The 13,387-nt window shown below is 42.0% G+C and overlaps 1 protein-coding gene across 2 annotated transcripts in view; it reads left to right on the forward strand.

Annotated features, from left to right (window-relative positions):
• Positions 1-3,671: 3,671 nt before the first annotated feature.
• The window catches only part of Pik3r3 (phosphoinositide-3-kinase regulatory subunit 3), a 92,310-nt gene continuing 82,594 nt past the window's right edge, over positions 3,672-13,387 (forward strand). The window contains exons 1-2 of one of the 2 annotated variants that reach the window (XM_016005123.3): positions 3,672-3,865; positions 4,686-4,795. In XM_016005123.3, coding sequence (XP_015860609.1) covers positions 4,690-4,795 — 106 coding nt within the window. In that variant the 5' untranslated portion in view covers positions 3,672-3,865; positions 4,686-4,689. Of the gene's footprint in view, positions 3,866-3,928; positions 4,455-4,685; positions 4,796-13,387 lie in introns of those variants that run through there. The other variant, XM_006986583.4, reaches the window with a different exon arrangement.

The following is a 13,387-nucleotide window of genomic DNA, read 5'->3' on the forward strand; positions in this document are numbered from 1 at the left end:
ACCAGGGTTAAAAAAAAAAAAAAGAGGAAGGGCATCCTAGCTATTTGGAGTTTAGAAAGGTACTATTCTAATCAGTAAGTGGCAATTTTTTTTCACTCTCAGAGTGTTACACAATAAATTAAGTAGCTTGCATAAATCCAATGGCAATCTTCTATTTCAAATATATAAATAAAGGCAGATAGATTTTGTGATTTATCTAAGGCTAATTGAAGAAAGGAGGGAGGCAAAAAAAAAAAAAAAAAAAAGCACCTCCCAAAGTAGCAGGTTGTGACCCAGGAGTTTGAGCTCTTAAAGCTGAATTTAATCCACACTCAGGCCAAATATAATCCTCCAGTATGGAAGTGGTCCAAGACACCAGAGCTAACATTTTTTATCTTTGCCAAAGAGCCAGAGGCAGTTAAATGACAAGCAATCAGAACATTGATTCTGTTTCCCAGCTGAAAGAAAAGCCAGCATCATGTGATAGGCACTTCCCACCATGGTAGGACAGATTTAAGCATCTTAAAGGGAATGTTCTGTTTCTGGACATCCCCATAGCTCTTGTACCACTCATTCCTTGGAAGTCTACTCAACGGTCTGTTTAAATTAGGGTTTTGGCTCATACAATTTTTGGTGGCAAGGTTGAATCATTGCTGTCTTAGTTAGGGTTACCATTGCTGTGATAAAACACCATGATCAAAAGCAACTTGGGGAGGAAAGGGTTTATTTCACTCACAGTTCCATATACCAGTTAATAATCAAGAGCAGTGAGGGCAGGACTCAGGTAGGGCAGGAACCTGGAGGCAAGAGCTGATGCAGAGACCATGGAGGAGTGGTGCTTACTGGCTTGCTCTCCCTGGCCTGCCTCAGCCTGCTTCCTTATAGAACCCAGGACCATCTGCTCAGAGATGGCATCACCAACAATGGAATGGGCCTTTCCACATCAATCCACAAATAAAGGAAATGCCCTACAGGTTTGCCTACAGCCTGAGCATATGAAGGCATTCCTCCCAACCTCCCTTTTTTGGAGGGGTGGGTTTCTTAGACAATGTTTCTCTGTATAACAGTTCTGGCTGTAGACCAGGCTGGCCTTGAACTCACAAGAGATCCACCTGCCCCTGCCTTCCAAGTGCTAGGATTAAAGGTGTGCACCACTACCACCATCAAAGGCATTTCCTTAATTAAGGTTACCTTCTCTTAGGCGACTTTAGCTGTTTTAAATTGACATAAAACTATCCAGCACACTTGCTTTATGCCATGTATCAACCTGGAGCATTTGACTTATACTGTGTTACTTTTTCCCTCCATCCCCCTAAACCTTAGATATGAGAAATACTCTGTATTTTAGAAACTGAAACCCCATCACAAACTGATGACAAGTGGTCCAGGCAAAAGCTGCAGTGAGGGCAGTGGTGGCGCACGTCTTTAATCCCAGCACTCGGGAGGCAGAGCCAGGTGGATCTCTGTGAGTTCGAGGCCAGCCTGGGCTACCAAGTGAGTTCCAGGAAAGGCACAAAGCTACACAGAGAAACCCTGACTCAAAAAAAAAAAAAAAAAAAAAAAAAAAAAAAAAAAAAAAAAAAAAAAAAAGCTGCAGTGAAAACATGAAAGCCATTATCTTTTCCATATTTTTGTCTCTTCACTTTCATTTTGTTTGGGAATGCACATGGGCACCTGGGAACAAACGTACACCCACACTTGCCCTTGAGGGATTGTTCTGCCTTTTGAGTTATCAAATGTGAATACTTTTGGCATTCAGATATGGTAAAGTAGAGACTGCTGGGAAGTCAGCCACAAATTAGAGTTGATCTTCCAACATCTTCTACCTGAAGGAGTTCAGGAGATTAAAATTAATGAGCCCTGCTCCAGAGCTGCTCTAGCTTTTGAAACACATTTCAACTCAAGAGACAGAAGAAAGCATCTCGAGGATTCTGAAAGAATTCTCGTGTGCTTTTGAAATATGTTTCCTTTAAAGCTTAACCCTGTCTGTATTTTCGGATTCTTTATCCCTTTACTTTGTATCTAGTCTGTATACATTTTGATTTTGTCAGTTTCTGGGGCTTGTCTCAGCTCAGGACTTCTTTTTGTTGTTGTTTTATTTTTATTTTTCCAAGACAGGGTGTCTCTGTGTATCCCTGGCTGCCCTGGAACTTTCCTCTTTGTAGACCCGACTGGCCTTGAACTCAGAGATCCACCTGCCTCTGCCTCCTGAGTGCTGGGACTAAAGACGTGAATCACCAATGCTGGCCTAACTCAAAACACTTTTAAGAAAAGCAGAACCGGGGGCCGTACGCCTTTAATTCCAGCACTCGGGAGGCAGAGGCAGGCGGATCTCTGTGAGTTCGAGGCCAGCCTGGTCTGCAGAGCGAGAGCCAGGAAAGGAGCAAAGCTACACAGAGAAACCCGGTCTCGAGAAACCAAATAAATAAATAAAAGAAAAAGAAAAGAAAAGAAAAGAAAAGCAGAACCGCCTCAGGAGGATGAAAAGTGGCGACTGTTCCGGAGGCTAATCAATACACAGAGCTACTCGGGGTAGGCTTTGCTAGGGCTTAAATCAGGTTGTCAACTCAAACACAATGGGCTTTGTTACTCCAGTGTGAAGAGGAAACAGCAGCAGTTTTTGGCCTCCTCAGACTGTATTGTAGAGCAGGATGGCAATTCCAGGCACAGGTTAGCTATTCAGCGGTCCCCGGCAAGTTAATTAGCTGTTTCTGCAATGCATGGAAATGTTCAGCATTTTCATACTGAAGCTTTAAGTTTGGAGGGAGGGGACTGCGTGTGCGGAAAGGGGGCTGTCAGGGAAACAGAAATAGTGACTTTTTGGCGAGAGAACCCAACACCTGTGATTTACCTCAGAAATCACACACTCACTATACTTCCAGAAAAAAAATTTTTTTCTATGAGTACCAGAACTGGAGGGCTTGTTGAGATGCCTCACTATTTACTTGAGCGTTGAGTTATTCTGGGTTCAAAAGTCCTACAGTGGGAAGCAGAGTAGCGGCAAACATGACTCCCCAAGAAATGCCCGAGGTGCAGATACCCGTAGGGAGTTGCGGGGGGGGGGGGCGATGGGCACCTTGTCTGGAGAGGAACAGTCATGCGAGTGAGCATGGCGACCTTTGCTGTACCCGGACGATTTAACCCAGGGGCAGGGGAGGGCGAAGGCAGCCAGGTGAAGAGGTGTGTGAGGAGGAACTCTGCCCAGCGACTTCCGATGGAGCCGGAGAGCGTGCGCCCGGCCGGCCAAGTGACAGCCCGGCCCGCTCCCACCGCTCCCCTCCCCCGCGGCCAGTCTCCAGGCAGAAGAGCCGAGCGCCAGCCCGTCCTCCCCCTCGTCACTAGTCCGGGGCGGCCCGAGTCACAGCGGGAGCCCCGCCAGTCTCCGGGCAGCTTGAGCCCCCGAGCGCTCGCCTAGCCTGTCAGTAACCGCCGTTTGCGCCTTCTTTCTTTCTCCACAACCCCTCCCCTTCCTCCTCTTTTCTTTTCCCCGTCTGCCTTTGTCCCGCTTGGTAACTGAGGTCCGACCAATCGCCGCCTTACCGGCCGGCGCCGGCTCTCTCCTGATTGGCCCGCTCGGGGCGCGCAGCCGTCTCCGCTCCTCAGCTGGAGCAGGGCAGACAAAAGACGCAGGCTCGGGCTCCGGCAACCGGGATCAGCCAATCACCGTCTGCCCCCGTCTCCGGGCTGAGCTCGCGTGCGCCGGGCTCCGACTCCTGGCGAGCGGCCAGCGCCCGGGCTGGACCATTCGGAGTGAGGCTGGGGGTAGAGACAACGGCTGACCAAAGAGTAGAGTCCGACACGGGGACGGGGAGAGTTAAAAGTCGGAGTGGAGGGCCAGAGGAGGGGTTCTTCCTCGGGCGCTTGGCCGTCCCCGCACGTCAAGATGGTACGGAGTGGAAAGGCCCGTCGCGCTGTCGGCTGTTCCCCCTGCCCCGCGCGGTTGGGTGGCGCCCCAGCGGGGGTGGGGAGGGCGGGCGGGGGAGGAGGTCCCCTCCGCGCAGTTAAAATGAAACTCTAGTGGTTGGCTCCCCGGCAGAGCGTGAGGGGAGCCGGCGCTGGCGGGGATACCTTTGCTACCCGCGCACAGCCGAGCTGACGGGCTGGACTGTCCAACGGGTCGCCATCCCGAAGCTGCGGAAGCTTGGGTTCCCAGCCTGACGCGAACAGAGCCCGAGTCCCAGTCCCAGAGGGAGTCGCTCTCTGCAGACCAGTGGGACCCCGAAACTTGAACGCAACCCCCCCTTTCCAGCCTTTGTCACTTCCCCAGCTTTCTCCCAACGCGTTCTTCTTTTTTTTTTTCCCTCCTCTCCCATTCTCTCTCCTCCGAAGGACACAAAAGTGGCTTCCGCTGAAAGATTAGGAGGCGGTGGGGAGCTTTTCCCTTTGGAGAGCGATTGTGTAGGAAGGATTTTTCGGGAAGCGGCTTTTTAACACCACTGCTCTCTGCTTTCCGAGCCTCTCTGTAACCCTCTGAGGTAAAACCCCGTAGCTTGAAAGTTCGGGGCATTTTGTTGGGTGCTGTAGGAGGAGAGAGGGGGAGGACCTTGTCCTCATCCCAGTAGTTGGCTGGACTTGTACTGGCCGTTGGAAACCCCGAAGTACATTTCCGTTTGGAACTTTAGCAAATATATATATTTAGATTTTGAAATATCAGATAAAAGATATATATGCTTTCTATATATTTCCTGACGACCTGCCCCTGACAGCGCGATGTACAATACGGTGTGGAGTATGGACCGCGATGACGCAGACTGGAGGGAGGTGATGATGCCCTATTCGACAGAACTGATATTTTATATTGAAATGGATCCTCCAGGTATTTGGGAGCAAACTTTTAATTTTTTTTGGATGGGTCTGATTTGTTCTTAACAAAACCCCGGTGATGTTTTCAGGCCAGAAGTATTCTTGGGTGCGCCAGGTTCGGGATGAGGGGCAGATTGCAGTTAAAGCTGCAGTAAAACTGCTCTGGCTTATACCTTTAAAGTTTGCAGTTAGGACCCTGATCCCATTGTCCGGAGAAGGTGGGGGTGGGGGGACTGGAGTGGGGGAGGGAGGAAAGATCAGTTTTTGGCTTTGCCTTTGCATGTCATTCAGGTTTTTGACGGCCCTCCACTTTTTTTTTTTTTTTTTTAAATAATTCAAGATTTCTACCTGCAAGGGATGTTTTATAATCCATTCATGAAGACAGTCTTTCCCTTTGTGAGAATTCCTTAAAGCTTATACTTTAATGCAGTTGTCTGATTTGGTTCGTTGTATTTTACCTTTGTTAACTTCAGAAACTGAGTTGCCTTTGTGATTCTTCATTTTAAGACTCCGTGTTTCTCTCATAGAAACCAAATGCCGGTTAGTGATTTTCAGGGATTGGGCGGTCTTATTCATTCATGGCCTTAGTCTGAGGTTCTTTCCTTCTGTGCATATAGTCTCTAGGTTTGCATGCAGTATTTTATTACTCGTTAATTAATTTATAGTGATTTAACTTAGTTTGGGTGTCAGAATTAATATAATTTTGACTCTTAAAGACCCTTTCTTTTTCCTCTGAATGGGATATACACAGAGATGGGGCAGGTTTCTGTACATGTACATGGGAAATGTATATAATATATTTTTATTTGAGAGCTTTTTCTGAGGCCATTAGAGATATTTTGTGTCTCTGAAGGGAAGGGGAAAGAAAGGGAAATGGAAAAGTTTTTTTTTTTGTTCTTTAAAGTATGCCTCATTTTAGGTTATTATAGCTGTCAGATATTCAAACCTTCCTTGCAGTTACCGACAGTGCTTTATGTAATGATTTTGAATAAGCAGAGGGCCTTTGTGATTCCTTGTGTTAATTGAGGATGAATTCGTTGTCTTTTTAAAATGGGTTATAGTTAAACCTACAGAATAATGTGTTTGTCATTAGGAAACCTTGATTATTATAAGAATGTGTATTTTTGGAAATGTTTGAAAAGAATGAAGTCCATGCAAGTATAATGAAGTATAAATGTCTCTTAGAAGGTATGTAGTAATTATTTCTAGTGTCCTTGTGAATGGAGAAGTATCTTCTTTAAAAATTAGTGGTAGTGTTAAATGATGCCTTAAAAACTAATACTAATATTGAATCACCCTTTTTTGGAAACTTAATTATCACTAAGAATTTTTCTCCTTTTCTTTGTTTTAGAACTGTCTTGGTTTACTTTTGTAAACGATCCACACGCAGCTTTTCAGTGTTTTGTAAAGTTTGTAAGATTTGCCACCCTTCTATTGTGTGTTTTCTCCTTTGTTTCCCCCAGTGGTAAAGCTTTGCTTCTGTTAGATACATTTGTCATTCATGTGTTCAGAAATCCAGTATACCCCTGGTATCTCTCCTGTAAAGGGTAAAGGATGCTATGTATCTGTATTTATAAGAATTATCTATGCACATTGCCTTAGGGTCCTGCTGGATCATACAGTATCTTGCCTTCCATACATACAAAGGGGATTTGTTGGGTGGGGAGTTGAGTGGGGAGGAGGGTAGAATATGAAGAAGGCACTAATGATCGAAAAATTTTAACCTTACAGGAAAATATTGGTCAAGTTGAATATATTTTATTTATTTATTTATTTATTTATTTATTTATTTATTTATTTATTTTTGAGATTGACTCTCACAATATAGCTCAGGCTAGCTCGTAACTCTGTGTGGTCGAGGCTGGGCTCTCAAACTTGCATTCCTTCTGTCTCATCCTCTGAGGTGCTGAGATTACAGGCATGTGCCACAATGTTTGGCCCAGAAATTATTTTTCAGAAAGCTGACCATTATAATTATGCAAAGTTTTGTAGGTTTTAATATGGTTGTATAGAAAATTCTGACCCAAACTTTATTTTTCATCGAAATAAACTTTTGAGTTTAAGATGTTTATCCTTGAATAAAATTCTGTATACTAAATATACTAAAATATGTTTATATTGTTATCTTTTGTTTTGCATCCTTACTAAAGAATGTGGTGTTTCCAATATTTCAAAAAGAAACTGCTTTTAAATATGCTGAAACATTGACTATAAAATTAATTTTTGTTCTTTCTTTTTTTAATTTTTGAGGCACTAGATGGCTGGCATGGAACTAACAGAAATCCACCTGCCTCTGCCTCCTGAGTACTGGATTAAAGGCCATCACACCTAGCCTAAAGTGGGAAAAAAATGTGTGTGTATAAACTTTTTTTTTTGCACATGTATTACATTTTCTCTTTATTTAAATTTTTTTTGTGTGTGCCAGATCATATTTATTTATTTATTTATTTATTTTTTCCTTTTATTTTGTTTTACAATACCATTCAGTTCTACGTATCAGCCACGGATTCCCTTGTTCTCCCCCCTCCTGCCCCTTCCCCTTCCCCCCGCCCACCCTCCGCCAAATCATATTTTATTTAAATTATTAGAAACCATCAGGGCAGTGGTGGCACATGCCTATAATCCCACCCAGCACTTGTGAGGAAGGGGCAGGCAGGCAGATCTCTGAGTTCAAGGCCAGCCTAGTCTACAGAGTGAGTTCCAGGACAGCCAGGAGGCTACACAGAGAAACCCTATCACAAAAACAAAACAAAACCCCCAGCTAAATAAGACTTTTTTTTCAAAACTAATATACAATGATATTTACTTTTTTTTTCTTTTAGAGTTCTATATATGTTTTGATCATATTCAGTCCCCCTACCAACTCCTCTCAGTTCCAACCCCGAATTCCTACCCACATAACTTCATATCCTTTTTTGAATATTTCTTAATGGAAATAATGTGAATGCCAACTTTGTTCTGTGTGATAAGTTAGGCTTTAGAATATCTTAAACTATGAGTCAATTATCAATGAGATGATTAGCAGAGTGTTTGTATCTGTCTTTTTCCTAGCCCACCACCCTAAGAAAAGTTCTTCCTTCTTTCTAGGACTGGGTGAAAGCTACTGTTCTCCCATTTCTGTTCGGTCCAGTCTATAGTTTTTGTTTGTGGGTATATGTCTGTGTACCACATGCACATCTGGTGCTCTCCAAGGCCAGAAGAGGACATTGGATTCCCTGGAACTGAAGATATAGTTATGAGCCATGATGTGGGTACTAGGAATTGAATCCCTGGTCCTCTGGAAGAGCAAAAAGGCTCTTCACTACATTTTTATTGTTAAACTATCATGTGATGATTTACCTACAATGATACAATGATAAATGTTGTGATTTTTAAAAAAAATCTTCTGTTGGTGCAGGCCTTTAATCCCAGTATTCAGGAGGCAGAGGCAGGCCGATCTCTGAATTCCAAGCCAAGCCTAGTCTACAGAGTGAGTTCTAAGACAGCCTGGGCTACACAGAGAGAGCTAGTCTAGAAAAAACAAACAAAAATCTTTTAATTGTTTCTTTCGCCTATTTAAAAATAAAAGCCCCAAGTTGCTTACCCTTGCATATAAATCCAACTATTTTTGCTTCCTAATTTTCTAGTCCATTTTTTCTTCTGGAGCCCATCATAGCTTCTATAGATTTTTTTTTTCTGTGACTTAAATGTATGATTTTGTCCTCCTGTCACCTAATGGTTACTTGTCAAAAGTTTATATATGTTTCAAACTCACATCAGATGCTTTTTTTATTCCCATAATATATATTCCCTAGTGCCCTTTTTTAGAAGATGTCCTTCCCTTTCCATTTCTTTTCGAGTACTTCTTAGATGGAATTTCTTTATCATGTTTAGAGTGGCTGCTGCATTTATTTATGTATATTTTGCCCTATGGAATTATCTTCCTACTTGGTTGGAAGCTTCTTAGCTTGTTTAGGGTCTTGGAAGTAGAAGATAATTTAATCAGTGTATGTTGAACTAATAGATAACTAAGGAGCACTGTTTGTTTCTAGACTTAGGTGCTTTTTGCTTAAGGTCCTTGGCAACTTCATTCCTTGGCTATTGCAATATCCTAACTTTTGAGTTAGTTTATTTCTTAGGGCTCTTAATTGGAATATTTTCAATATTTTATATATTTTTATGTTGATTTTAGTTTGAACTATAAATGTAAAAGTTTGTACCTATTATTGCCTTAAAAACTGTCTTCCAGCTGGGTGGTGGTGGCAGCGGTACACACCTTTAGTTCCAGCACTTGAGAGTCAGGTGGATCTCTGTGAGGTTGATGCCAGCCGGGTCTACAGAGAGAGTTCCAAGACAGCCAGAGCTACACAGAGAAACCTTGTCTCTAAAAACCAAAGAATTGAATCTAAATAGGAGCGTAATATCTTTTTGAAAAATTAATTATATTGATTGATTAATTGATGTGTATGTGTGGGTGTACCTGTGGCAGCTAGAGGACAGTTTACATGAGTTGGTTCTTTTTTTTCACCATGTGACTCCTAGAGATCAAACTCAGGTTGCCTGGTTTGGCAGCAAGCATCTTTACTCACTGAGACATCTTTGTGGCCTGGATTTGATATTTTAAATGTTCGTGTATTTTTTGGCAGCTGTAGACTGTTTACATGAGATGTAAAACTACCTTTGAAATGTTAAGATTAGGGTTATAAATACAGTTCAGTTGTTAGAGTGCTTCTCTGGTATATAGGATACCCTGGTTTTGATCCCCAACATAAGGTAAACTGGGTGTGGTGATGTAGATCTGTATTTCCAGGTAGAGGTAGAAGATGAGGTTGTCAGGAAGATCACAGCTACACAGTGAGTTTCCACCAGCCTGGGATAAGATATCTGTCTCAAAAAAAGAGAACAAATAATACTAAGAATTTTTTTTTTTTTTTTTTTTTTTTTTGAGACAGGGTTTCTCTGTGTAATATTGGTGCCTGTCCTGGATCTGGCTTTGTAGACCAGGCTGGCCTCGAACTCACAGAGATCCTCTTGCCTCTGCCTCCCAAGTGCTGGGATTAAAGCATGCGCCACCACCGCCCAGCAGTATTAAGAGTTAGGGTTGTGGGCTGGATTGGCAAAATGGCTCAGCAGGAAGAAGTTCTTCCTGACAGTGTCCAGCCTGATAGCCTGAGTTTGATTCCTAGGATCCACATGGTAGGAGAAAATTTCCATAAGTTGTCTCTGACTTCTACCTGTGCACTATGGCACATGTGCCCCCCACATATGCATGTGAGGACACATGCACTAAGTAAATAAATGTAAAAAAGAAAAGAATAATTAAGCTGGATGTGGTGGTGCATGGTGCATACTATTATCCCCAGCATTTGGGAGGTAGAAGGAGGAGGATCTCTGTGTTCAAGGTCAGTATGAGCTACACATAATAAGACCCTGTCTCAAAAGCAAAAGAGAGAGAGAGAGAGAGAGAGAGAGAGAGAGAGAGAGAGAGAGAGAGAGAGAGAGTGAGTGAGTTAGTTTTAAAATAGTGGCACACACAGAATAAGCAAACAAAATATGGCCAGTAAGTATCTTGCTTACTCCTGAAGTGCATATGTGTATTGGGGTACTAGCCAAGCAGTTGCTGACTAGGCCCTCAGAGAGCCTCATCTTTGATAGAGCTATTGTAGGAATGAACTATACATGATTGATCCTAGAGCCATAGGATCAACATTTATAGAGCTCAGATGAAGCCTGAGATTGGTGGCACATACCTTATAATCTTAGCACTCAGAAGGCTAAAGCAGGAGGATCCAGAGTTCAAGGCCGTTTTGGGTTACTTATCTTGTGTTACTTATTCTTCTTAGGAAGAATAAGAAGCAAAGGCTATGTGTTGAGTCCATAAACTCAACACTTGAATTTTGACATTAATTTTTAAAAAACTATCTGCACTACACTCATACCCAATACCTTAAGAGGCCAGAAAAGTGCATTAGATCTTTTGGAACCCAGGAATTAGACAGTTGTGAGCCATCATGTGGATGCTGGGAATTGAATTCAGGTCTTCTGCAAGAGCAGCCATTGTTCTTAACTGCCAAGGCATCTATCTCTCCAGCCCCAAACATTGTTACTATTTTGACTATAGAAAAATGTAATGAATGATTCCTTTTTTGGATTAAATGACAGAGCTCTTAAGGTTCTAGACATTTTTGGTTCTCACTAAGATAATTTTTGAAATTATATCTAGAGTAGCAGTATTTCCTCAATAGATAATTAGATTTTTTTACATTTATATATTTATATGTGTGTGTTTGTGTGTATACACAAACGAACATGCAGGGATTCGTGGTGCTCATGTGGTGGGCAGAGGATTCAACCCTAGGAGTTGGTTCTCTCCTTTTACCATGTGGGTTTCAGGGATCAAACCCCGGTTGTCAGGCTTAGTGGACTCTGCCTTACCCACTGGGCCATCTCACTGACCTGAAAATTAATATTTTTAATTATTTGTCAAAATACAAATATAGTAATGTCTAGAAAAATAGTTTGTGCTGGAGCTATGGCTCAGGCAGAACACTTGCTGAGTATGTGCAAAGCTCTTTGTTTGATTCCCCAATTCCTGCTTCCCAAAGTTCTCAGTTTCTTTTGTCTCAGTATTCTGGTTCTTAAAAAGTATTGAGAACATCAAAGAACTTCTGTTTAAGTGCATCATGCTTTTGTTGTTTAAGAGTCTATGTAGCACAGGCTAGACTTGACTTACTATGTATGTCAGACTGTCTTTAAATTCATGGTAATCTACTGCCTTAGCCTCTGTAGTTCTGGGATTAGAGGAGTATACCCAATATGGTTTTAAGCCAGTGGTTCTCAGTCTGTGGGTTATGACCCATTTGGGGGTTGCAAATCAGATATCCTGCATATCAGATATGCACGTTATGATTCATAACAGTAGCAAAATTACAGTTATAAAGTAGCAATGAAATAATTTTGTGGTTTGGGAGTCACGACAACATGAGAAACTATATTAGGGTCACAGTATTAGGAAGGTTGAGAACCACTGCTTTAAATGAGTTATATTTACTGTTTTTGGAATAAAAATTCAAAAAAATACTTAATTCAAGCCAAGTGTGGTGGCACATATCTGGAATCTCAGTACTTTAGTGATGGAGACAGGAAAATCAGAAATTTGAGGATATCCTCTGCTACAAAAGGAGTTGGACATCAGCCTGGGCTACATGAGACCTTATCTTTAAAAACAGGAAAAGAAAAACATGAATTCATTTAAAAATAATAGAGCACGACATATTAACATTTTAAAATGAAAAACAAAGACTAAAATTTGGGTGGTGATGCACTCCTTTAATCCCAGCGCTTAGGGGGCAGAGGCAGGCGGAACTCTGTAAGTTCAAGGCCAGCCTGGGCTAAAGAGTGAGTTCCAAGAAAGGCTTCAAAGCTACACAGAGAAACCCTGACTGGAAAAAACAAACAAACAAACAAACAAACAAACGCCAAACAAAACAAAACAAAACCCCCAAACAATTAAAATTTATAACAAGTAAAATTTGTTTCTAAAAACAAAACAAAAATTAGTGAGAAAAATGATGTTATTCTATGTTTTTGCATGCTTTTAACATGTAGCTTTATAGCCAGATATTCACAATTGCTCTTGCTGTTGGTCCATTGAGATACCATTTATCATAGCCTATGGAAAATTCTACAGATATGAGAGAATGGGAATAAAGAAGACAGCCAGGCAGAGGAGGCTCATGCCTTTCATCCCAGCATCCAGGAGGCAGAGGCAAACAGATCTCTGAGGAGACCAGTCTGGTCTACAAAGTGAGTTTCAGGATAGCCAGGGCAACACAGAGAAACCCTGTCTTGAAAAAACAAAACAAACAAAAGTTATATTATTTGTTTGGGTGTGTGTCTGTGTCACTGTGTATGTGTAAGAGGACAATTTATGGGAGAGGATTTTATCCTACCATGTGGGTCCCACGAACTGTTCTCAGGTCCTCAAACTTACTTCAACTTTAACCGGCCTCCTTTTGTTTGTGGCTGTGCTTTTTTTGAGACAGGTTTTCATGATGTAGATAGGGCTGGCCTTGAATTTACATCGATCCTTTTGCCTGACTCTTGAATGCTGAGATTATAGGCATGAGCTCCCATGCCTGGCTGTTTATTTGTTTGTTTGAGAGAAAGCCTCATGTATGCCATAATGGTTTTAAATTTGATACTACCCTGAGAATGACCCTTGATCTTCTTTGCTTCACTTGTTGAGTGCTAGGATTATAGGTGAGCCCAGGTTATGTGGTGTTTTTGGATTAAATTTAGGGTTTTATTATGCAAAGTAAGCATTCTGCTAACTCAGCTACATACATCTCCAGAACAAACTCCCTCCCCTACTTTTTGGTTTGTTGTTTTTTAAGAGATTTATTGTTTTTATTAATGTGTTTGTGTGTGCATGCATATTCCCATGTGTCTGCATAGCTTGTATGTAACACGTGTTTACAGGAAGTCAGAGGTCAACTGCTCCCTTGGAGTTGGAGTCAGGAGACGCTATGAGTCAACTGGCAGGAGCAGTAAGTGCCTTAATTGCCTAGCCATCTTTACAGCTCTGGTTTGTTTGCTTTCAAGACAAGATCTCATAGCAGTCCAC

The sequence above is a fragment of the Peromyscus maniculatus genome, chromosome 2, assembly GCF_049852395.1.
Source record: "Peromyscus maniculatus bairdii isolate BWxNUB_F1_BW_parent chromosome 2, HU_Pman_BW_mat_3.1, whole genome shotgun sequence".
Lineage (NCBI taxonomy): Eukaryota > Metazoa > Chordata > Mammalia > Rodentia > Cricetidae > Peromyscus > Peromyscus maniculatus.